The sequence below is a fragment of the Schistocerca gregaria genome, chromosome 5 (genome assembly GCF_023897955.1).
Source record: "Schistocerca gregaria isolate iqSchGreg1 chromosome 5, iqSchGreg1.2, whole genome shotgun sequence".
Classification (NCBI taxonomy): Eukaryota; Metazoa; Arthropoda; class Insecta; order Orthoptera; family Acrididae; genus Schistocerca; species Schistocerca gregaria.
Genome location: NC_064924.1, coordinates 137,659,076 through 137,686,726, shown reverse-complemented (window position 1 = coordinate 137,686,726; position 27,651 = coordinate 137,659,076). Strand labels below are relative to the sequence as shown.

General features: G+C 39.2%; 1 protein-coding gene across 1 annotated transcript in view; it reads right to left on the bottom strand.

Annotated features, from left to right (window-relative positions):
* LOC126272543 (uncharacterized) overlaps positions 1-27,651 on the bottom strand; it is a 145,776-nt gene that overhangs the window by 89,934 nt on the left and 28,191 nt on the right. Inside the window, exons 5-9 of the mRNA XM_049975461.1 lie at positions 25,987-26,148; positions 16,450-16,577; positions 4,806-4,921; positions 1,961-2,080; positions 315-442 (exon numbers count right to left, since the gene is read on the bottom strand). Of these exons, the coding sequence (XP_049831418.1) occupies positions 315-442; positions 1,961-2,080; positions 4,806-4,921; positions 16,450-16,577; positions 25,987-26,148 (654 nt within the window). The remainder of the gene's footprint in view (positions 1-314; positions 443-1,960; positions 2,081-4,805; positions 4,922-16,449; positions 16,578-25,986; positions 26,149-27,651) is intronic.

Here is a 27,651-nt window from a genome sequence, read left to right as displayed (position 1 = left end):
CTGCTTTCCAAGTTCTTAACACCTTACAGCCCAATACCTGCTCTAGACGGTGAATCAGTCTTTACATTACCATGAGGAACACAGTAATGTGAGCCTAATTGCTAGGATTCTTGTATTAACAATGTTTGTTTATTATGATCAGATGAACCATTTACTATACCTTTCATATCTAAATGAATAAAGACTGTTGGATGACTGTAAAAGTACTGTTGGTAACCATTAGGTACAGTTTATACATGGGGCGCAGACATTAGTAAAAATGAGCAAGGAAATATAAAAGAACAGCTTAATGTTGCAGACTGCAGCAAACTTACTTTGCTTATCAAATGTCCTGCCTGAGGAGACGACAGGGATGTCATGGCTACCAATTTGATCATCTCTGCAATACAATCATGTATTGTGAAGGGATGATGTTGCAAGGCCACAATTTTTGTGTTTATTCCTGCAACATAAACATGCATTTTGGCCCCAATACATACACATACTCAGCAATTACCTTACAATTACAGATAACAATTGAGAAAAACATTACAAAATGCACTATTTTTGATAATGTCTTTGTGGTGTATCAATATTAACACACAAGATACTACAAACTACATAATAACAGACCACTAAAATAATTACCCAGACACTTGCATGTCAATAACAGTTCCCGAATAAATACTGTAAGAATCAGGACTAAAGTACAGTAGACACAGAAACACTTTTTGACTATTTTGGATGTAGATAGGAGAGAAATGCCAGTAATAAATAATAATAATAATAATAATAATAATAATAATAATAATAGCTACATTGATAATACTTGACAACTTGCAACACGACAGAAACACAAGTGTAGACGAGACTAATTATAAAATTTTAAGCATACAGACAAAAGTATTTGACAAATTCATCACTGGCGGAGGAACTCAGCACTGCCCAGGTATTTATTTATAGCTGTCCGTCCATGCCCTTACCACACAGTGTCTGGCCTTGCACTTAATTTTTATCATGTCATATCTCCTGAACTATGTGTCGTACAATGATACAATATTGTAGGTACATACAGCGGCATATGAGGACACTGTCTGTAAAACTTATTGCATACAGAATTAGTAGCAAAGAAGTATAAATTTAAGTGTCATGCACGCTGTAGCAGTTTTTCATGCATCTCATTGTTTATGATATCATATCTTTTGGAAAAAAAGTGGCTCTGAGCACTATGGGACTCAACTGCTGTGGTCATCAGTCCCCTAGAACTTAGAACTACTTAAACCTAACTAACCTAAGGATGTCACACACATCCATGCCCGAGGCAGGATTCGAACCTGCGACCGTAGCAGTCGCACGGTTCCGGACTGCGCGCCTAGAACCGCGAGACCACTGCGGCCGGCCTATCATATCTTTTGAACTACATATTGTACAATGATATAGTTTTGCACTTACATTCTGTGGTATATGTGCACACGGCCTGGAAAGTCTCTCATGAATACAATTAGTAGTAAATGCCATGCCTCATGCAGAACTTTTATGTGGTTCTTACCCCATTCAGTCATTGTCACCTGACATTAAGGTATATGTGTACCAAGTTTTGTTGAAATCTGTCCAATAGTACCACACACACACACACACACACACACACACACACACACACACACACACACACACACACTTTTATATTACTTATGGATTATTATTATTATTATTAATATTAATTGGGAAGGAATCCTATGCAGAAGTTTTGATTAATGGAGACTATCCTAATGTCTTCTCTACATCACAGTGTTCTTTTTTTAATATCAGGCATTGATGACCATCTTTTACCACACTTAAAACACCTGAATGTAACAATGAATAGAATACCCTGTGAAAAAACTAATAATTATAACAACAAGCACCAAATTTTGTCCTTTAAGAATACAATAAGGTGTTTGTATGAACTTGTATTTTGGTTCATCAAAGTAGAGTTACAGACCTCTGGCACTCTCAGCAGTGCTGCGAAATTTTTCTGTTTGTCTTATGTAATGTAACCAATCAACTTCAGGAACCGGTAACTCCTGCAATGACTCAGTCAGAGAAATTCCCAGTTTAGCACCTGGAAAAGTAAACAAATATGTACTCTGTGAAGAATTCCTATGCACAACATCTATTTCTGCTTATAAGCTATTAACAGTTTACATACACTCAAACTTTCTAGACAGTGACCTGTTAATACAAAGAAGCTCAAATGCTTGACTGTTTCATCAATTAAAGGACATGGACAGAAATAAAAGTTGCTACACCTAATACACTTTCTGCAGAATTTCCTGTTTTACCACAAGTTCTAGGAATGTTATATATATTTTATGATCACATTTAAAGTTGCTATTGTAAATTACCTTAATTACAAGTGGTGAATTAAGTAGTTGGCCAAATGATCAAATCTTGAAAACAAGCTATAACAACCATAAACCTGAAAGTGAAATAAATACTACTCTACGATTAGGTGAAATATAGAGCACTGAGGTAAGTAACACTGAATGATGACTGAAAAATAGTCTCTCTTTGGTCTGATGTTGAATATGTAGTCTGCAGTTGCATTTTTATGTTTTTTTTTCTTAATTTTCATATATAATGAACTATTAGAATGATGCTATTTTGCTAATAAGAGGGATTGAATGACTGACTGGATGAAATAGTTACTACAATGTTTAATCACCTCACACAATTGTCATTACAGGATTTTGTGTAAATCTGTAATCTGGCAGAAAGTGTGTGGAAATTATATCATTAAGAAGAAAAGCATTGTTCTGAATTACACCACTACTCTACAAAGCTCTGTAATGTTACTTCACTTGATTTGCTTATTGTCAACCCTCTGTTTGCAATGAGTGTTTTCACTGTTTAACAAACTATCTTTTTGGATTACGCACAGAATTTTATTTCATGATAATACAAACAATGCTTTCCTGCAATATAGATCTGAAAAGTATTGGTGCAACAATGACATTTGCAACAGTCCGATCTTTCACTGTGTGCCACAACAACATTGTCCATGGACATTGTTATAACTGTTTTCAAACTGCAAAATTTAAAAGCACTGTGATTTCCTGTCAAAATAAAACTTCTGCATGCTTTCCTGGAATCTGACTGTAAGTGGTTGTCTTGTGGCAGGTAAAGATTCTCATTTGAATTTAAAAGTTTGTCTTTCTTGATGCAATAATGGATCAACGAAGATTAAAAGTTTGTGGAAAGATGGGTCTCTCTCTGTTAAAACACAACACAGACACCTCTGCAGACCCCCCTCCCCCCCCCCCCTCCGTCTCTCCCTCCCCTCAAAATATGTGCACTCTATTTAATTTTTCCATTTGATTATTTCACTTCAGAATCCACTTCACAGATTTGCTTTCTTTTTCTTTCTTTTGTTTAAATTTTACAATCATAAGAAGTTGACTGATTTTGGATAGAGGTCTGCTGTCACTGCTATCCTGGTGACTCTACTGTTTATTTCAGTTACTTTAATTATACAGAGGGATAATTTATTCGCTACACGGACAAAATCCAATTGCGCACGGTTAACCCTCTGAGGTTGCAAAACAATCACAGCCTCTAGGTATGATGTGATTTATGTAATCTTGAAGTCCATAAATGCTATTAGTATAAAATATGCATTAAATGTAACTGCGTAATTTTTTAAATATTTTTGTCAATAGCTGAAATTACTGTGCTTGAAATTATGTTAGTTGGTAGGACAAGCTTGAGGCATTACGTTCATGATAATGAGTCTTGTTTCTTGCAAAATGCACCATGCATTCAATTATCAATTGGCCATCTCTTGTTTATGAGTATACGCTTTTCTCCTGCAGTATCACACAAATTACTCCTGGCTTAGAAGACCAATCCATGCATGAGACATGAGTCCACATATGTTCCACATAACATGGGTGGCTGATGTAGTTATTTACTATAATTTTTACTTTGGTTCGACATCCAGTCCTGTATTCTACAATATTCTTAAAACAGTTCAACTTAGCTGAAATGGTCAAGTCCAGGAGCTTTAGTCTGCTCTTCTGCCATAGCATCCAATGTAATTGGGTTAATGTTTGCGTTCTTCAAAGTGGTCTTGAACAGATCCTTGCAGTACTTTACAAGGTAGTCACTAAGTCTTCTGCCAGAACTGACCACACTGTACAGTATTTGTCAAAAGAACGTGAGGAGTGTAGGACAAGAACTGGGGGGGAAGAAGATGGGACAAAGGAAGTGGGGAAGTAGGGGGAAGAATGAGGATGAAAAGTAGAGGGAGAGTTGATGGAGAAGTGGGAGAGAGGGGAAGGGGCAAAGGGGGAGGAGAAGAAAGTAAAGGTGAAAAGAGAAGGGGAAAGGGAAGGGAGGGATGGGGAGAGGGAGGATGGTGGAGAGTAAAGAAGGGGAGGATGCTTTCTAAAACAAGTAACAGTTTTACCACATAGCAGCTTTTATTCTAATGCTCTCATCTTCCCGTCCCCTACCCCTCAAAAAAACTTACAGTACAAACAAATGAAAAAGTAAAAGAAAGAAGCAGCATAGAATCAATAATAAACAGAATCGCTGATAAGTTCTGTACCGAAGCAAATAAAAATGTAGCCATGCGTAGCCTTCCTCTCCACAAGACTTCTTATCTAAGCAAAACCCAGTACCACCTATCTTCTTCTTTCTTATCATTATTCAATAGAATATGTTAATTTTCTGGAAACCAGTGACACACCCAGTTTATGTTCTACATTTCACATGAGCTCAGAAAATGCATGTGTAAGAGTGAATCGTGTACTGCATGGAAGTAGAGAGAAGAATTTCATACATGCCTTCAGAAATCTGGGGCAACTGCTGCAACTGATGAGTACTGTGCATCTTTGTTCTGAAATCAGTGTTTTCATTTTCCTCAACAATCTCCATGTGGGAATGAAGTTTCTTTGGTGACCTAAAAAGAATGAGCAGATGAAAAATGACTGAACATATCATATCCACTGCTAAAATTGAACTGAAACAGATTGCACAAATTGATTCTGCAGTAGATATGGTTATCAGTTGATGACTATAAAACAATAAAGCAACAGGTTCAGTTAAGAGCAAACTATGCAAAACAGTTTCAAATGAATAGCCACTGCAACCCTACTTGTTCTGCAGCATAAATGAAGGAACATAACATGTTGCAAATTATCACCCTCTGCTACAATGCGATGCAATCAAATACGAAGATTAAAAAAAGTTGCACAAACTGTAGAGTTTAACAAGTTTTATTTATTAATTTTTTGGCATGACTCTAGTGTACACGAGAGGAAATTAATAGTTTACCTTGAAAGTTATCATTTTTTGAATCTGGTGTCACTCAGATGGCAGCCCTGACTTCGCACACGTTGTTGGAGTTGGGGATGAATTCATTCACGACATTGCCTAGTATCTCCAACAGAATATCTGTACATTTCTTAGTGAATTCACTCCTTCTAATTCCAAAGGAAAAAGTCTGGTACAGATAAACCTGGTAAATGGGGAAGCCACAAAGTATCGCTATTGCTGTTGATGAGATGACCAGGAAATAAAACACTATGCAAGTCCATTGACACAGCAGCAGTATTGTCCGTTGCACCACCCTGCTGGAAGAGTGCTTTTTCATCTGGATCATATGCATCGAGTTCAGGCAAAGAACACGTTACGAACACACGGCACAATGTTTAGAGCTTACTGTCACTGTGTTTATTTATGAAAAAAAAGTGAGATTCAATTATTGTCCAAGAAGATATTGTGCACCAAACTGTTACTTTTTGTTTATGGATAGGGTTTCATGGAGACAATGTAAGATTTAATCTGATCAATATCAAAAGTTCTGCTTATTGACAAATCCACTAAGATGAAAGTGGGTTTCATCACTTACCTGTAAATTGTAAACTCACTCTACATTTTCTCCGATAATATTTCTCATTGCTTGGCAAATGTGTATACAGTTATTGTAATTTTACAATTGGAAGGGTTGAGTAATCTGCATCTTGTAAGCACGATAGTGATCACTCTTCAATATCCTTCTCACAGATTAACTGCTGGGACCAAGTTCTGCATTGTTCTGACTAGCTGATTTTCATAGTCATATTTATAAAGTGTCTTACACACATAATCAATATTCTGTTGTGTTCAGCTTGTTTGTACTCTGCAACCTCTTTTCTTTGTGGTTCTATCATTGATCTCAAAGTTCCTCACCCAAGGGGTTAATTGTAATGGAAGATAGCAAGTGTGCATATGGGGATAAATTAAAAACTTGATGAAAAGTGTGTTTACCTAAAAATGAAGTCATCTCAGTTTTCCGAATGCCCCCTTACAGCAAACGCATGTTGTGTAGTTGACCAGTGCATCATGACTTCTAAAACTTCCATCTGTCAACACCCCCCGGTCCCACCATCCCCCATCATGACAGCCAGCTAGTTCTCCAATCTTCCCGTTTGACTGCTGCTAGTGATACCAACACTCTGATCTCCAGTTTCTTCGGCAATGAAATGAATGACATCTTCCTTTATATCAACCATGTTTATTAACAATGCTGGTATTTTAGCAGTACCAATAAGTTGCAGTTTAGAGAAGGTGTTATGTAACAGACTGAGCTTCCATTTATTATACAGATACTATTGGTGACGACGTGGAATATGTATGATATGTAACTATATGGATAGTATTATGAATGGAACAATCATAAAAACATGAACAATAAACTCTGGATGAAGAGAACTATCAAAGTATGTTAAAAATATAAGTTTCCACAAATGTTGTCAAATCATTCAGGTATATATAACACAAGATTTTTAGCATGGAAAAAGAGGATATTACTCAAGAATAGCGCAAATTGCTAAGAAATGATTTGGTTGGTGAGATAAAAAGCCCAGGACTGGCAGATCACATGTAAAAACACATGCAATACAAATTTTGCAAAATATGAGGGGAGAGATGACACTTGGAGATTCCTCCTACTGGGGAACACCTTTGCTGTTTTGCCCGACATGAGACACATAGAATTCTGCTAGAAGTTTGCTTATGATTGTATCTGTGAGTGTAAGTGATGACAATCATGTAGAGTCACTGCTGAGTGACACATGGTCCAATCCAGCTGATCTTTACCTGTGCAAAAACAGCTTCTTCACACAACTCCACCTCACACGAGTAGTGTGAAAGATATGAGTCCATCAGTGCCACAGACAGGCTGTATATGATATGAACTAATGCACTTGAGTAACAGTTTGACAGAATGGGAAAATTATTATTTCCTTTATCATCTTAGTATGTTACGGACACTTGTCAATTGTTTTGGTAAAGATGTCAAATCAAAGTAAGCTATTATACAACTCTGTAAAGAGTAAACACCATCAATTTAACTTTGATATCAAAATAAATGATATGGAAATAAAGAAAATTACAATGTATTTTGATTATATTCCTGTAACTGGTGCACATAATGTATTAATTTTTATCAACTGTAAATGTCACATTTTTAGGACTGTGTATGATTAATAGGTATACTAAACTTAAATTGACCTTTCAAGCTGGTTAACGTTATAAGTCTATCACCATATAAAGAGACCAACCATAATGAACATCTCCTTAATAACATGTTGGTCCACTTATGGAATGCAACACAGCTGTGATTCTCCATGCCATGGATTTTAGAAGTCCTTGGTAGCTTCCCAGAGGTATGAGGCACTAGACATCCATGCACAGGCCATACATTCCTGTAAATTACAGGCTGGTGGTTTGAGGGTGCAGGTCTGGCACCCAACAGCATCCCAATTGTGTCTCATCAGGTTCAGACCACATGAATTTGATGGTGACGACATCAACACAATTTCATTATCATGTTCCTCAAACCACTGTGGCTTTATTTGGACTTTGTGATAGGTACAGGAATACTGCTAGAAGATGCCATTGCCATCATGGAAGACTCAAGCAAGAAGTGATACAGGTGATCCCGCAATATATGTCATATAATCCACAGCTGTCATGGAGCCTTCAATTACATTGCAGGTCCCATGGAAGCCTCGGTGAATGTTCCCTACAGCACAATACTGCCCCCCAACGGCCTGCATACATAGCATAGTGCATGTTTTGAGCAGCCATTTGCCTGAATGGTAGTGTATCTGGAATTGGTCACTGACCTGCTGTGGCAAGGGATGTTATTCATCAAACTAGGTGACATTTTTCCATCAGTTCATGGTCCAATCTCTGTGATCCCATGTCCACTACAACTGTAATTGATGATGTCAAGGGGTCAATGTAGAAACATGAAGGGAGTCATCTGCTGTGGAGCCCTATCATCAATAATGTGTGATGAACCTGTGCCTGTACCATCGTTCACATTCTGGGAAGAGGCATGGATGTTCAAAACCTTGTCACCTACTCACAGTTTTATCATCATTTAACTACTTCCCACAGATACCCATGACAGCATGCAGGGTGGATTGCTAGACTGAGGGGGAAAAGTTTTAAAGTTCTTTTTCCACTTTTTAATTCCGATGCAACATAACTGTGTTACAGTGTAGTGAGGTTGTGGCTTGACCTGGGCTAGTGGGTATGGGATGTCACTGGATCACTGTCTACACATGCTCAGTCCATGTGAATAATTCTCTCACAGCGAATACTGCTGACGAGGTAATGCTTCGCCTGTGTTGCTGACTAATCATACTTTGCAAAGTGTTCTCCAGCAGTAAAACAGAGGGCTGTGAAGGATCACATTGTGGATGCAGGGCAGACTAGCAAGAATGTGTCAGCACCACTGGTGTGCTCTCTTGCTAGCCAGCTTCCAACCAAATCACTTCTCCCTATTCGGGCACCGTGCTCCATCAGTCTGGCTGTCAATGGCCTCTCACTAGCCGCACTTTTATGCCTGAATACCTTATGCTAGATTTAATGGAATATATATCCAGTCAGTTTTTCACAAATTTGTTATTTAACTGAAATTCTTCCGCTCATCTAAATGTCCACCTACCGCCTTTCTTATGCTACCGGGAAATCCTGTACAATAGTAGCATATAAACAACTGACCAGGTTCTCTGTGTCTGAGATGCTTGTGGCCAGGCACCAGGTCATAAATAATTTGCCCCTTGTAAAAATTGGTAGAATGATTCCTGATTTGTCTTTGCTCCAACTGCGAAGTGTGTGAGAAAAGTATTGAGACATAGCTTTTATTTACCAAAGATATATATATATATATATATATTATATATATATATATGATGATGTAAATTCTGTGTGTGTGTTTGTGTGTTTTGTTCATGTGCCTGTCTGCCGGCGCTTTCCCGCTTGGTAAGTCTTGGAATCTTTAAAGCGGGAAAGTGCCGGTAGATAGGCACAATGAATAAAACACACACACACACACACACACACACACACACACACACACACACACACAGAATTTCGAGCTTTTGCGACCGGCGGCTGCTTCGTCAGGAAAGAGGGAAGGAAAAGGAAAGATGAAAGGATGTGGGTTTTAAGGGAGAGGGTAAGGAGTCATTCCAATCCCGGGAGCGGAAAGACTTACCTTGGGGGAAAAAAGGACAGGTGTGCGCGCACACACACACATATCCATCCGCACATACACAGACACAAGCAGACATTTGTAAAGGCAAAGAGTTCGGGCAGAGATGTCAGTCGAGGCGGAAGTACAGAGGCAAAGAAGTCGTTGAAAGACAGGTGAGGTATGCTTCACACATCCGTCCACATCAAACCCACCAACAAGCAACAGTACCTCCATTATGACAGCTGCAACCCATTCCATATCAAACGGTCCCTTCCCTACAGCCTAGGCCTTCGTGGCAAACTAATCTGCTCCAGTCCTGAATCCCTCGACCATTACACCAACAACCTGAAAACAGCTTTCGGATCCCGCAACTACCCTCCCGACCTGGTACAGAAGCAGATAACCAGAGCCACTTCCTCATCCCCTCAAACCCAGAACCTCTCACAGAAGAACCCCAAAAGTGCCCCACTTGTGACAGGATACTTCCCGGGACTGGATCAGACTCAGAATGTGGCTCTCCAGCAGGGATACGACTTCCTAAAATCCTGCCCCAAAATGAGATCCATCCTTCATGAAATCCTCCCCACTCCACCAAGAGTTTCTTTCCGCCGTCCACCTAACCTTCGTAACCTCTTGGTTCATCCCTATGAAATCCCCAAACCACCTTCCCTACCCTCTGGCTCCTACCCTTGTAACCGCCCCCGGTGTAAAACCTGTCCTATGCACCCACCCACCACCACCTACTCCAGTCCTGTAACCCGGAAGGTGTACACGATCAAAGGAAGATCCACATGTGAAAGCACCCACGTGATTTACCAACTGACCTGCCTATACTGTGATGCTCTCTATGTTGGAATGACCAGCAACAAACTGTCCATTTGCATGAATGGACACAGGTAGACAGTGTTTGTTGGTAATGAGGATCACCCTGTGGCTAAACATGCCTTGGTGCACGGCCAGCACATCTTGGCACAATGTTACACCGTCCGGGTTATCTGGATACTTCCCACCAACACCAACCTATCCGAACTCCGGAGATGGGAACTCGCCCTTCAGTATATCCTCTCTTCTCGATATCCGCCAGGCCTCAACCTCCGCTAATTTCAAGTTGCCGCTACTCACACCGCACCTGTCTTTCAACAACTTCTTTGCCTCTGTACTTTCGCCTCGACTGACATCTCTGTCCTTACTATTTGCCTTTAAATATGTCTGCTTGTGTCTGTGCATGTGCGGATGGATGTGTGTGTGTGTGTGTGTGTGTGTGTGTGTGTGTGTGTGTGTGTGTGTGTGTGTGCGCGCGGGCGCGAGTGTACACCTGTCCTTTTTCCCCCCTAAGGGAAGTCTTTCCGCTCCCGGGATTGGAATGACTCCTTACCCTCTCCCTTAAAACCCACATCCTTTCGTCTTTCCCTCTTTCCTGAAGAAGCAACCATCGGTTGCGAAAGCTAGTAATTGTGTGTGTGTGTTTTGTTCATTGTGCCTGTCTGCCGGCGCTTTCCCGCTTGGTAAGTCTTGTTATATATATATATGTGTGTGCGCGAGTGTACACCTGTCCTTTTTTTCCCCTAAGGGAAGTCTTTCCGCTCCCGGGATTGGAATGACTCCTTACCCTCTCCCTTAAAACCCACATCCTTTCGTCTTTCCCTCTCCTTCCTGAAGAAGCAACCATCGGTTGCGAAAGCTAGTAATTCTGTGTGTGTGTGTTTGTGTGTTTTGTTCATTGTGCCTGTCTGCCGGTGCTTTCCCGCTTGGTAAGTCTTGGAATCTTTGTTTTTAATATATTTTTCCCATGTGGAAGTTTCTTTCTATGAGAGAGAGAGAGAGAGAGAGAGAGAGAGAAAAGCAATATTGTCCCCTTCAACATAGTTCCCTTCACAAGCCATACACTAGCGGAGATTTAGATCCCAATTTTGGTAGCAGCACTGAAAAGCTTCATCTGGTAGGGCCTTTAAAATGTCAGTCACATTCCTTTGAGTGTTTTCCAGAGCCCAAAATGACAATCTTTTAAGACATTTTTCAATTTCATGAAAAGGAAAAAATTTACAAGGACTCAGATCAGGTGAATAGAGGGCTTGTGGGGCAACAGGAATGCCTTTTGAGATAAAAAATTATGTGATGGAAGTGGCTGTGAGACATGGGAGATTGTCATGATGCAGCATCCACTTGTTCGCTAAGTTTACCTCAATCCATTCACCCTTTTCCTGAGCCTTTCAAGGACATCTTTACAGAACTCTTCGTTGCCAGTTTGTCCTTGAGCAAAAGTCTCACAAGAGCATGCACACGTTCGACCTTTCTGTCGTTTATGAAGCTGAAGGCCTCCCTGAGCGAGGTTCATCTTTAACATGTTCTTGGCCTTCTAAAAATGACTTGTGCCAGCAAAAGGCTTGTGGTCTTGATAAGGAATGTTGCCCAAAAGCCTATATCAACTTTTCACAAGTCACACTCACTGACTCCCCAAGTTCAACACAAAACTTGATTGCATAACATCGCTCTAAATTCCACTGCTCCACTTTTGTAACACATAAGAAAGAACATGACTTCAACAATGGCACTCTCAAAAGTCTCGCAATGGCTGTATGTAGCTGCATCTCGTACTGAGCATCTGGAAGGGATGAACACACCAGTTTACACAAGCAGAACAACACAGCATTGCCAGATAGCCTGCAGTGTTGTCAGTCGCATTACTCTTTCTCACACACCTCATATATATTCTTTTCTTACTGCATATATCCGGAACGTTATCATGTGGTATTCAATCTCACACTGGGCAGTGGTCACAATGTTTGATTCATCAGTGTAAATAGCTGCACAAAGTGTACTTAACACAGTTTGGTTCAGGCTAAAGATATCAGTTTGAAAAACAGGCACCGAGAAATACAAATTAAAGTTTTGCTAGAGAAACTGAATGACTAAATACATATTATAAAACATATTTGTGTGTGTGTGTGTGTGTGTGTGTGTGTGTGTGTTGTCAACAGCTTCTCCTATATCATTGAAATTATTTCAACCAAACTTGTTACACATATCCCTCCCTGTCAGGCAACAATCACTGGTGGGGTAAGAACCACCTACTTGTCATAGTTCCAGAGATATGATATAATATACGGTGAGATGCTTGAAAAAACTGCCCCATTTTGCATGACATTAAATTTTTCTACTTTTTTGCTACTAACTTCATTTGCAACACATTTTGCAGACAGTATCCACATATACTGCTAAACATACCTACACAAAAACATCATAGTATGATACATAGTTCAAGAGATATGATGTCATAAACACGGAGATGTGTGAAGAAGTGACAGGCAGGAAGTTTTAATACATTTTTTCTTTACTACTACTACACTCCTACTGTCGAGTCAACTTACGGAAATTCTTACACTTGCCAGCACTTTTTACAGCTTTCAATGGCAAATTGCAAATGGCTGTAAACAATAGCCATCTATAGAGCTATGAAGAGGTGTTGCTTTACAGACAATTAAAAAATCGTGTTGCAGATGTGTGAAGCAGCAGTACATTATGGGTCTGTCTTTGTATCATTGTTTCATAATTTAAAAATTTTTTCACAAATACACAAAAATGAATTTTTTTGACATTACACTATAAAGACAGTTCTTTTTTTTCGATTTCTAACAAAAAAAATTGGCAATATGAGTACCCGGACAATACCGCATTTGTCAGCTACTAAATAAATAAATAATGAACTGAAACAAAGTTCATAATAGCATTTCCAAGCAAGCATAAACTATTGACATAGTTTTTTAGTACTTGTGCTAAGAGAATGAATTTGAATAACAATCCAATCAACCTATTTTCTATTGCTGCTCTGGTTAGTCTTCAGGACACAAGAACCACAGAGTTTGTGCTTCTAAGCTGAGGTTTTTACACTGTTTCTTCTGCAGTTGAATGGCTTGTTTTATTAGTAGAGAAAGATATATTTATTAAAAGCAGTTTTGTTTATGAAATAAATTACTTAGGAAAATTGTAACACTATTGACAATGTAGTAGAGAAAGATATATTTATTAAAAGCAATTTTGTTTATGAAATAAATTACTTAGGAAAATTATAACACTATTGACAGTTTTGCCAGGTGTCTATGTTGTTTAAGTACTGCTGGCTTATTTACGGAGGTAGCGGTAGACAGCACAAGAAATCTCTTTACAGCAACAAGCACCACAGTAATTATGGAACATGAAAACACTGCAAAAATGGATGCATTTGATAAACATTCAAAATAGATTCTGGAAATTATTACAGTCTCTGCAGCTATAATCTAGTATGGTTTGTAGACGTTGCACAAAAAGAGAAACAGAAACAGTGTGTGTAAGATGACAATCTTTATGGATCAAGTAGCACCATACTGAGTGGAACTTTGCATATGTTGCATATTGTTACTGAAACAGTAATCAGCTGACAAGTGACAGTGGTAAGAGACAGCAAAAATTCAGCCATTCTGGAAGTATTCGTGACAAGAATACACAACAACCACTTTGAAACATATATATTCTTGTCAATTAAATCTAAAGTTTAGAAAGTAATAAAACTTAGATCTACAGGAAATAGGTTATCAATATACTCACACTACAGCCTACTCTGAGTGATACAAGATGACAATGTACTGTGTAAATTTGTATGTGTTGTCATAGTGGGATTACAAACACATTCTGTTAATCAGTGAATGTGAGACCCAATTTATGGATTTCAACATCTCCTCATCACTGAAACTGCACAATGTTATACATTGGAGTTGTCAAACATGTGAGATAGTTCCCTATCCATGCAGATGACTTTGTGGCTGCAGTACATTTCTACGTGACATGTTTATCCCACACTCAGTTCATTCCCTTGATTTTATTTACAATTATATCTACAATGGCAATTCCTAGATGGAATAATAGTAAAATAAAGAAAAGGCAAGCTAGTTGCTCATCTGAAAAAATCATTCATGAAAGATTCATGAGCACCACTTCACCAATATGTACTGTTCATAAGTTCCAACACTAAAATAGTTAAAGGCTTGTACAGATGGAGAAATATGCAGTAATACTGATATCACGGATTAAAGGCTGCAATGTCAAAGAAATCTGCAGTGTATCTGCCAATATCCACTATAATAATTACTTTGTGATTAAAAATGAAAGGGCAGTGTTAATATTACAGTTTTTGTCTGTTTTTGCATTACAAAAATTGATAATCATGATTATTATTGTTTAAGTCATGATTATCACCCACTCGAGATGAAATACTGCTGTATCAGCTTGAATGCACAATCTCTTGGGCACAGTAGATGTGTCAGTTACATCAACACAATAATGTGTCATACCAGCAACTCTCTTATGGCTGAGTCACTACTGTTTCTTTCGTAATAGCAGAAAACACTTTGTAATTACAAAAAGCTGTCACAAAGCACCGCAAAGGTTGTTCTATGACACTCTAACCATTGGAATCTTTTGACTTCCTGGATTGATTCCCATTTGTGTATTGGTTACAACATAAATAATGATCAGAATAAAACCAGTCACGCTATCAATGTTTCAAAGTATTTATAAGCACATAAAGCAATGCTTATTACATTGAGAAGTGTAACAGACATCCTTTAACATATGGTGATTTAACTTACATTTGATAAACAAGCTGAATGGTTAATGTTTAATAGTATGAAACATGTCAGGGAAGTTGTAACACCACTTCTTTTTACTTACCTATATTGAAGAAACGTTACGTACTAAATTTTGGAACACCAGTTTCAGTAATAATGACAGAAAGTTGTAACATATGGCACATATCACGAATATGACAGATTATGTTGTAATAAAGTGTGTTCATGAATGGACTCTACATTCTTAGTTTACAGAATGTAAATTATGAGGTCCCACTTCAGCAAATGGAATTTAAGGCCAGGTGCAAGGCTAACATCACAGAGCAAGCCTAACATCACAGCGCAAGCCTAACATCACAACCCTTGTATACTGAATGAGTTCAAATAGTTCACAAAATTTTAATATCCGCAGATACAGATAAAATAATTGCAGATGTGCATAAGGGACTGGTGGATAGCATTTTTCATATCTGCATGGATCTCTAAAAATCAGTATACTACGAATATATTGTGATGTGTTATTGAAATGAAATGTCATGTGGCTAGGGCCTCCCGTCGGGTACACTGATTGCCTGAGTTGATGCTACTGCAGTGGCTTGCGTGTCAATAACATGAAAATGATGGAGACAACACAACATCCGGTCCCTGAGCAGAAAAAATCTCTGACCGAGCTGGGAATCAAACCTGGGCCCCTTAGCATGGCATTCAGTTGTGCTGACCACTCAGCTATCAAGACGAACTGATGAATTATTGACTAGCAACATATATTTTCCAAATGCACAACATCTGTAACACAACATCAAGGTGCAAAGAGATAGTTAAAAAGCCATCTTAACTGATCCATATCCTTTAACATTGTAGATGGTAACTGGTGCTCCACCAAATATTTTGTCTGACCACCAACTGATTTACATTATGTTCCACAACTATTCTTAATTTTAAAACCAATTCCTAATGTATCTTAAAAATCCCTCATTTTGTTATTACCATGATAACTCTTCACAAACAATTCCTACCTTCACACTCTTCATCTTATATTTTTCTTGTTTTCCTCTGTTTCTCCCCCTATTATCTATGGTCCTTACTTTTCTTTACTTGGCTCTTTGTATTAAATTTTCCTTGATTCACTGTGTCTCAGCAGTTTTTGGGAGACTAATCCTTTTTCTCTGTTCATGACCTATATTTTATTCTGCTCGTTTGGAGCTCTTGTAACTGAAACTTCATATTCAACATCTATTTTTCAGTTTCACTATTAGTGCAATTGCAACAGTTACACCAGGTGTGTCTAGTACTCAGTACTACATTATATTGAATAGCGCAATGAAATTAATTCATAACTGAATATGATGCACAAACCTTTTTGTATGTAAATGTTCAGTAAAACATGAAGTATCCATTACAGCAGCTTCCGGTTCTACCAGTTTTAATTTTGAAGACGATTCAACGATTTTTGAGTGATTCTGCACTGCTGTTGCTTCAATAATCTGGTCACATAAAGGAGACAGGCCAAAAATTAATATAAAAAAACACAATGAAGGAAGGTTGACGACAAAACAAAATTATCAATTACTTTTGTAAGTTCACTGTATATTTCAGAAAAAAAAAATTCTGCAGGTAAATTAATGGTATGACAATACAAAAAGGATGGATTTTCTACTCACCACACAGTGAAAGTTTTGAGTGGTAGACAGACATAGTAAAGAAGATTGATATTATTTAGCTAATGGACCAAGTCTCTCCCCCCCCCCCCCCCCCCCACACACACACACATACACAAAACTTATAATTGTGTATGTCACACTGTCACACAGATACGGCCAATGTCATCGTGGGGATACTGAAGAGAAAGTGCACAGAGGTGACGGAAAGCAACCTAGGGGTGGGGGACAATGCTAATGCTACCTGTGGGGTGCAGTGTGCAGGGGAGTGGCAGGGACCAGGGAGAGGGCGGCGGGCAGGTCCTGAGTTCAAAACTCACTGAGGCAATTTTTTTTTAGCAGTTTATGTGTGAAACTGTTATAAGGGAGAACATTTTTCTGACATGCAAAAGGACTTTTGGAGCTTGTCGCACTGTTCTTTTGGGAGTCTGTTTTCGCTTCGTTAGTTGAAAGTAGCAAACCTATAGAGTACATTTGCAAAGACAGATGTGGTGATATCTATACAAATGTATGCAATGGGTTTGCTACTTTCAACTAATGAAGCAAAAGCAGACTGCCAAAAGAACAGTGCTACAAACTTCGTAATGTCCTTTTATATGCCAGAAAAAATGTTCTCCCTAATAACAATTTCACGTGAAAACTGTTACGCAAAAAAATCGCTGTCAGTGAGTTCTGAACTCGGCACTTGAGACCTTTAGTACAGTGATCCGATGCTCTACCAACTCACCTACCAGAGATCTTCACATTCACAGCTCACAGACATACTTTTCCTATACTCGGTAGTTCTGGTGTTACTTTTAATTACCATTTACACATGTTCTACTGGACAACAGCACATGGAACAAACAAAATTGGTGTTTTGGCTGATACATTATCGACACACAACGTTTGGTACTGATCTGAGTGTCTAACATCTGGAAGTTTGGCTGTCAGCAACTGGTGATACAGCTGTCTCTTGGCTAGTTTTGGCAGTGACCATTCATGTGGACAGACAATTTCCCACATAGAATGCTACACAGTGATTGCATCTGCTTAGATAATGACTGCTTTCACACGTGACAAGACGCCTGTGACAAGACTAGAGTAGGTGTTAGTGGGAAGACACTTGGGGAAGGTCTTGTACCTATGTTTCTTGGGGGGAATATGGGCCATGGGGAAGATGCTAGGAGCACAGGTGGAACAGGGATGGAAAAGGGAAGAACAAGGATATTGTGTAGGATGGACGGGAGGCAGAACATCATGATGGAAGGGTGGGCAGGGCAGCAGGGAGGATATTTCTCATTTCAAGGCACAATGTGAGGTAGTCAAAACCTTGGTAAAGACTGTTATTCAGCTGCTCCTGTCTTGTGTGGTATGGCCAAAGGAACCACACAGCAATCAGAATTTTGTGCTTTTTGTACTGATGGCGCGTGAAGTTCAGAACTGAGATAGTAATTAGTCAAAGCATAGCGATTCAACTATGAAAAATTCTTGAGAAAATTGACTTTGAAGTTTTCTGACTGTGTTTCATATCCTAAAACAAGGTTGAGTTTTCACTCAGCCACTTAGCTCTGTCCAGAATGCTCAGCTCCCATGTGGGTGACTGTGGTTCGATTCATGGCCATTTTCAATTTTTTAAACAAAGGTAGGCCTACATGTTGTATGAGCATTTCAATGGAGCATAAAATATATGAAAATGAAAAAAAAATAGTTTGTAATTTCTTAAATTAATCAATCTTTTTAACAAGATTTCTAAAAATCAATAATTATTAACTTATATTTGCAATGAAAAGGATTTTTGTGTGCAATACATAATTAGAAAGAAGAAGGCCTGCAATTTTCATAAAAATAACAATTAGATCCATGTTAATTAGCATACATTCGATGGAAAGAAACGAAACAGGAATCGAACCAGCAGTTGAGTTATTATTAACCTCTAGTACTACCAATTTTTTTCTATCCTTAGGTATTTTACACTTCACGGAAATGCTAACAGAGATGTACCTCCATTTAAAATTTTGCGTTGGCTGGAAATCAAACCTGGGCCACACATGTGAAACATGAGCGATCTACCAGAATGTCACACTCACTGATGAAATGTCTGACTTACTTCAGGGAACTGAAAACCCTCAGAAAACTTCAAAGTCGATTTTATTGAGAATTTTAGGAGTTGCTTCCCCAGCTTTCACAGATTGATACTTGAGTTCTGGACTTCACACACAATATAAAAAAGTCCTATTGCCATGTGGTCTGCTTGTGAGCGATGAGAGGAGGTGCTCCTTTGTGGCTTGTCTGAAAGTATATGGAAGATGGTAAGTGCCTAAGGAGACAAGCCATAGAACAAGGCTGAGACCTTTGGCGTATTTAAAGAGAGACTGTTTATCACTACAGATGTGATGATCACGGATGGATAGTCTGTATGGGGGAGACATCTTGGTGTGGAGTGGTTGTCAGCTGCCAAAATGGAGATATTGTTGGTGGTTCATAGGTGTTATATGGACTGAGATACTTATGTAGCTATCCTTAATGCACATGGGCACCTGCAAGCCAACGTCCAATACCTACTAATTCAGGAGCTATCTAGAGGAGTCTTTCTTAGTCACACCGAATCCTATCCCCTCCCTCCCCCTCCCCTCCCACTTGGTTCACGTTCATTGACGGTATCTTCATAACCTAGATCAAGGGTGGTTACTACCATGCACATTCCTCCCAAATCTCAACATCTTCTCCCTCATTTACATCGCTGGCCCTCCTAGCTCAAAAGCCAATTTCCTCAGTGTCATCCTCCACCCCAAGAATTGATATTTCACAACCACATGGCAACTTTCCTTGCAACATATCATTCATTCCTGTAACCCCTCTGACCTCAATCTTCGCTAGTCCCTAGCAGCCCACTATCCTGTTCCCACCAGGTCCCTGCATGCTCCAACAGGCAGCACTAGTACCTTACTCCACCCCTACCCCACTGTCCCTTCCTTTCCTCCTCATTGCAGAATGCACTTTAATGTCATGTGCCAATCTTCCATCAGGCCATCGCCTTGGTATCTTTTTTCTCTCGTAAACCAACAATGAGCTCCCTTGGTCCATCTACCATCATATCACCTACGTGTGTGCCCGACACACCACCATTACATTTTTATTTTAGCCAACCCATTCAATTTGTGCTATAATACATTTAGGGCCAGTTGTATAAACATCACTGAGTGGCAATCAATTCTAACATTAGTTCAGAAATTGAACTCTGTTCAGGATTCCACTTCATTGTATAACAATGAACTGAACTTTGATCCACCAAAGGAGCTTCAGTTTTGATCTAAGAGAGCAAAAAGATGCTTGGCAACACTGCAAAAATCAGCTGTTGTCGTGATTATTACACAGATATTATCCTACATTGTAGATACACAGTACTTATTATCGAAAATGTTGTGTTATGAAGATGGAGGAAAGTAACCAAAAAAGGAACCAATGTCCGAACTTCTCCTCATACAAAAAAGATTTTTTCCTTGAAACCACACTGAGCCAATATAATGACACAACAGAACTCAAAAAAATGATAAAGTTACTACAACTAACAGGGAACTCCTGTTAGCTTAATTTCTGTTGGTTGTGGGCTTTCTCTGCAGAAAGATTTTCGTCCTGAAGTTATGTATGATGCTTTTACACATTTTAATATGGTCTGCTTAAGTTTGGTGTCCGAGATTGCTTGTACGTTTAATGAAAACCATCAGTGAAGATTCCTAAATATCTCTGCACTATTGCCACTAGGAGATACAGGGTACAGTCCACAACATCTAAAATACCAGGAAAATGTGAGATTTGATAAAAATCACACTGCGTATTTTACAGAAATCTTTCTTCAGGCAGGCAGTGCAGGCCAATACCTTGAGGAAAACTTTGCAAGCTGTTGCTGCACATGTTTGAACAAACTGCCAACCATCATCTGAAAGCTTCGTGCAGCACAAAAACTTAATGTTGAAACATGCACATTGGAGTCAGTGGCTGGTTTCTTTTTGTGGTTTCAGCAGATTAGCACTCTCTCAACTTAAGTTCTAGCAGCTGTGCAGTATTTCCTTTTTTCCTTCAAGCTTAAATGACTTATCACTTAATTTTGAGAATGAGTTTGGCCTTTGTCGCCCTTAACAGACACATCAGAATTTTCAGATATATGCAAAGTAAACTAAAGAAAACAGTATACTGCAATTCACATCATGTAAATTTCTTGCACATAGAATGCTGCCCAGCACAGTGGCCCAGAACGTTACAAAAACGGAAAGAGGGATGTGGTTTCAGAATGTAGCATTGTTATAATTATCTTTATGGTCAATACAGCAGAGAAAGTAGTATCAAATGGAAAAAAGATCCTAGAATTGACCTGGATTTGAACCAGAGATCCTTCATATGAGAGACTAAAATGCAAGCATTGAGTTGCCAACACAGTTGTACAAACAGTGCCAGATAAATGACAGCTTGGTAAACAACTTATAAAGATGATTCGTGAAGTTTTCCCTGCATATTGAATATTCTATGAGGTTTTTGGATTGCAGCCAGATCACGTTGACTTCTTGCCACAATATTTTGGCTGGCAAGCATCCAGCCATCTTCAGGTGAGTGTCTCCACTGGACACTGCTAGTTGATGGTGTCAGCTTTATAGCAAGTCAGATGTCGCCAGACATGTCATAATGAATGAAATGTTTTCTCTCAGGAGAAATTAAGAGAGATCAATGGGTCCCAACCCTCGTCCAGTTGAAAGCCGCCATCGTGATTTATAAGACTTTGTGCTTGATGCATTTCCACGAACTCTTTAAGTACTGAATCCTAAAAAGATGTCGCTGGGACCAAGATTTCTGTGGAAGAATAAACCCGGGAGTGTCCTGTGGTAATACAGTGCTCAGCTAGGTCAACTTACTTGTCTGCGAGTGTGGCATTCATGTTCAACGCACCTTTTACGTACTATGCTTGTTGCCTGACCTACGTATGCTTTGTCACACTGGCATGGAAATTGGTAAATCCCAGCCTTCTGTAGATCCAAATCATCTTTTACTGAACTGAGGACACTAAACTTTGCCAGTGGCTGGAAGATTACTGTAATTTGATGTTTCCTTAGGTTCCTGCCTACTTTAGATGAAAGGCTGCCGACGTATGGAAGGAACGCCCTGGACTTGGACAGTTTCTTATCTTCCTGATGTTGTGGGTGGTTATGTTCCATCCTCCTTAACACACCATTACATCAGGTTAAAAGAAGCTGAGACAGTGTGCTTCACTGTGTAATGGATTGTCGATTGTGCATTAATCACTAATAAAAAAAAAAAGTGTGTAAGATAATGTGTACATGTATAAGAGACGGCTACTTGGATATGTGCATATATATGAGACATTGAGAACCATAGGGGCACAAAGACAAAGTTTTGAGAAAAATAAATGTTTGTGAAAATAAAATTTATATGCAAATCACCAGTCCCATAGGTTTTACTTGTTTTTTAAACAAGTCTTAACATCCTATATTTCCTATGAAAAAATAATGCATTCACTTTATGTTATGAAATTTTAATTATCATTTCAGATTGTTGTTATTATTAATGTTAATTCACAAAATGTTCGTATATAGGCTGTTGACAACAGTGTCCTTTTGACAGTTTGAAATTAATGTGAAACTAGAATCAGAACGTAAAGAAGAGATACTAAATGCACCACAAGCACAATTATTAACTATTCCAACACTTCATGGTCCTCGTTGTCATCATTTTCATTAAGCACATTCTGTGGCACGAGGTTAGGATAAAACTGTCTGTCCACTTCAGGCATGAAATTTAGTAGTTTCATTACCTCTACGTGTTTCAAGGTTGATATTTGCCTTCCATCAACATACACTAGATTTTCCAAGACATCTACAGACTGTGAGGAAATGACAAACTGCCATCTCTCTCGATGTGACTTGCAGAAAATACTGGTCTCTCAAGAGTCCAATGGAGAATATATTATACTAAACAACTGTTCCTGGCAACCTGCTGAAAGCTTCAAGCTGTAAAATTTCTTAGATGTACATTGTTATTATGGGCATCATCATTTGGTAGTGGGGTCAGGAAGACTCTTTTAAAGTTCCTGAAATCCTCAGCATTCCTTTCACATACTATAAAAAGGTGTAGCTAGCCTTGATTCCTATATAACTTGACACCAACCATCAGGTGAGAAAATTGAAACAATTGTCCTCTTCACTTTTTCAATTTATCTGAAGTCAGCATAGGAACTAAAAATTCGTGTTATCTCCCTCTGACATGTTTTAAATTGCTTCTCATCCCTTGCATGTTATTTACCTTTATTTTGCAGCATTTCACTATTACAAGTTGTAACTTCCATTTTCAGAGCCACCGAAAACAAACAGTACAGGCAATCACCCCAATTACGAAGTACTACTACGGACATTATGTAGATACTAAATTACGTTGGCAATTCTAGATAACCATTGAGCAGTGCTGAGCAACAAAATTATAGGTGAAAATTTCTGGCAGATTAAAACTGTGTGCTGGACTGAGACTCAAATTAGGGACCTTTGCCTTTCACAGGCAAGTGCTCTACCAACTGAGCTACCCAAGCACGATTCACGACCCGTTGCCACAGCTTTACTTCTGCCAGTACATCTTCTACCTTCCAAACTTTACAGAAGTTTTCTTGTGAAATTTGCAGGACTAGCACCCATGGAAGGAAGGATATTGTGGGGAAATGGCTTAGCCACAGTCTGGACAATGTTTCCACAATGAAATTTTCATTCTGCAGTGCAATGTGCACTGATATGAAAATTCCTGGCAGATTAAAATTGGTGTACTGGACTGAGACTTGAAATTGGGGCCCTTGCCTTTCAAGGTGTCATGAGTCGTGCTTGGGTAGCTCACTGGAAGAGCACTTAACTGCGAAAGGCAATGTTCCCGAGTTCAAGTCTGAGTTTGGCATATAGTTTTAATCTTTCAGATAGTATCAACAAAATTATGCTTTGTGTCTGTGTGGAAGTGAATATAAGAGAAATTGGTGAGAGAGATTTTGTGAATGATTATATAACAGGGGCCTACAGCACAGATAAAGCTTGTTCACCATACGATCTACAGATGACTCATGCTAAAATTTCAAAATTTATGATGGTGTGCTTCAAGCTCTTATGGTTCACAGTGCCTCATATGGGCACTATGTTTTTCAATGCCTTTATACAGGGTGTTTCAAAAATGACCGGTACATTTGAAACGGCAATACAAACTAAACGAGCAGCGATAGAAATACACCGTTTGTTGCAATATGCTAGGGACAACAGTACATTTTCAGGCAGACAAACTTTCGAAATTACAGTAGTTACAATTGTCAACAACAGATGGCACTGCGGTCAGGGAAACTCTATAGTAACATATTTTCCACATATCCACCATGCATAGCAATAATATGGCGTAGTCTCTGAATGAAATTATCCGAAACCTTTGACGTGTCTGGCGGAATGGCTTCACATGCAGATGAGATGTACTGCTTCAGCTGTTCAATTGTTTCTGGATTCTGGCGGTACACCTGGTCTTTCAAGTGTCCCCACAGAAAGAAGTCACAGGGGTTCATGTCTGGCGAATAGGGAGGCCAACCCACGCCGCCTCCTGTATGCTTTGGGCTATCCGAAACAATCACACAATCATCGAAATATTCATTCAGGAAATTAAAGACGTCGGCCGTGCGATGTGGCCGGGCACCATCTTGCATAAACCACGAGGTGTTCGCAGTGTCATCTAAGGCAGTTTGTACCGCCACAAATTCACGAAGAATGTCCAGATAGCGTGATGCAGTAATCGTTTCGGATCTGAAAAATGGGCTAATGATTCCTTTGGAAGAAATGGCGCCCCAGACCAGTACTTTTTGAGGATGCAGGGACGATGGGACCGCAACATGGGGCTTTTCGGTTCCCCATATGCGCCAGTTCTGTTTATTGACGAAGCCGTCCAGGTAAAAATAAGCTTCGCCAGTAAACTGTGTTCTAGGCGGTGGAATTCCAACACCAGAAAAATCCTCTGTTCTAAGAAAGAAACCATGTTGTCCACAGCACACTTGCACGTTGTGAACAGCACACGCTTACAGCAGAAAGACGACGTACAGAATGGCGCACCCACAGACTGCGTTGTCTTCTATATCTTTCACATCACTTGCAGCGCCATCTGTTGTTGAAAATTGTAACTACTGTAATTTCGAAAGTTTGTCCGCCTGAAAATGTACTGTTGTCCCAAGCATATTGCAACAAACAGTGTATTACTATCGCTGCTTGTTTAGTTTTTATTGCCGTTTCAAATATACCGGTCATTTTTGAAACACCCTGTACATACTGTATTTTTAACTACTTCATTTAAATTCTGCAACTTATAACAGTTATCTACCCGAAGCCAAGCAACCTTCATTTAAACTAATGTAACGGTATTTGTACCTGCTATATAAATTTTGTTCTTGATAAATTCTAACAATTTATGAAATTTCTGGGGTCATACCTCAAGTTTCCCATAGAGTCATTCATTAGGTTTTTGTCCTATACTTTGATTAAAATAACTTCGTGACTGATGTTTCAGTGAGTCAAGTGATAGGGACTGGGCATCAGCAAATCACAGCTGCTTCTTAGACCCCACATGCTTATTGTGTTGCCTGTTCTGCAAGCCCACATGACACAGGCTCCAAGGGGTGGAAAGGGATCAGGTGAAACAGGCTGCAGAGGGTATTTGCTCCCCCCCCCCCCCCCCCCCCCACACACACACACACACACATACACCAATGCATGCATCCCTTGATTGCGTGAGCACATGGCTTCTTGTGTAGGAGCCTGCAACTCCAGACACCACCAGTGACATATGTCAATCACAGTGTTATTTTAATTGAAGTATAGCCCCACGTATAAATCTTCCTTTACAATTTTCTGGCAGAATTTTCTGTTATTTAACACCTTCTGAAACTCTTTATAGGTCTTCTACCACCTTAGCAGTACATGAGTATTGTTTTTTATATTTTTGTTTAGTATAAAGCCTGCACCTGAATTTCCTCCTTGCTTGTTTCTGCAGCAGTTATTTTAATTCAAATCCACTCTCTTTAAACTCTTGGTAAAGAAATAAAGAACATCCAAAACAAGAGGCTGAATTGACAACTAAAATAATTAATGCACAAAAACTATTGTACTATGGCAACTGAAGAGAACAATCTACTACATCATAAAATAGAAGATCTGAAGGTTTAATTACTAAATAAACATTCCAATACCTTAAACTGTAGTTCTGTTTTGGTAATCTCCAGTTCTTTCTTGTATGTTTCAATTTGTTCACTAAATCTTTTTACTTGAAGCTCTGCTTCTCGTGCACTTTCTTGGTGCTGTGTTTCAAGCTGCATTTGCAACTTTTTGATCTGAGACCGAAGCAAAGATACCTGTAAAGTGAAGTATTATTTTGTATTGACAGAAGGATTAAACTTTCATATTAAGATACTCATTCTTTACTGTATGTGCTTAGCAAACAAAAATTAAAAATCAAGTAAAAATATAGAGTATATTAAATGACGTACGTTCAACACATGGTTTTTTTCAAACTGAAGGTTATGCATTAATACAACGACAGAATAAAACCACAACTCCATGAAAGAACTGTGCAACATAAACTAAAATTGGTAGAAGTGTTTCTACATCTGAAAGACAATGCCTATTCAAAACTTGCACCAGACGCATTAGAGTGGTGCTAGTAGTGCCATTATGGGGATGCAAATCAGGTGTGCATTAAACACATGCTGTAACAGTCATGAGCATTAGTTACTTTCAGATTGGACATGACGAGTTTATGTCAGTCAACAATGCCTTTAAGGTGACAAAGATGTCATTATCAACACCTCACTGACTTTGAATGAGGTTGTGTAATAGGGCTACAAGAAGCTGAATGTTCCTTCTGCAATACTGCAGAGAGACTTGGCAGGAATGTACACACTGTACATGATTGCTGGCAGCAGTGGCCACAAAAGACTGAGCTCCAGCAAATCACTTGACACCACTGAAAGGGAAGACCATCATGTTTGGCATATGGGTATAGCACATTGTACAGCATCTGCATCAGAAATGTGAGCAGCAGTTGGCACCACTATGACACAACTAACTGTTACAAACTGGTTACTTTAAGGACAGTTCTGAGCCATATGCCCTGTAGCGTACATTCCACCAACCCCAAACAACCATCCTTTGCGACTTCAGTGGTGTCGAAGGAGAGCTCATTGCAAGGCAGGGTAGAAGTTTGTTACATTTTCTGATGAAAGTTGGTTCTGTCTCGGTCCCATTGATGGCTGTGTGTTGGTTAGGAGGAGGCCAGTTGAGGGCCAGCAACCAACCTACCTGTGTGCTAGACACACGGGACCTGAACCTGGAGTTATGGTCCAGGATGCAGTTTTGTATGACAGCAGGAGCACTCTTGTGGTTATCCCACACGCCCTGACTGCAAAACTATACATCAGTCTACTGATTCTACCTGTCATGATGCCATTTATGAACAGCATTCCAGGGGGGTGTTTTCCAACAGTGTAACACTCATCCACAAACTACTGTCGTAACCCAATGTAATCTACAGAGTGCTGACATGTTGCCTTGGCTACTCGATCACCAGATCTGTGTCTAAACGGCCACAGATGGGACACAATCAGATGACAACTCCAGAAACATCCACAAACACCACTAACCGTACCTGTATTGACTGACAAAGTGCAATAGACATGGAACTCCATCCTACAAACTGACATGACCCAGTACCTACACAACACAAGGCATTCAAGGTTGCATTCAACAGTCTGGCAGTTACACCACTTTTAATTTACCAGCAGTTCACATTTACAATGGCTTATCTCATGATTACATTAATCTGTGATACTGCAATGTTCAGCACTTAAATGTGTTAC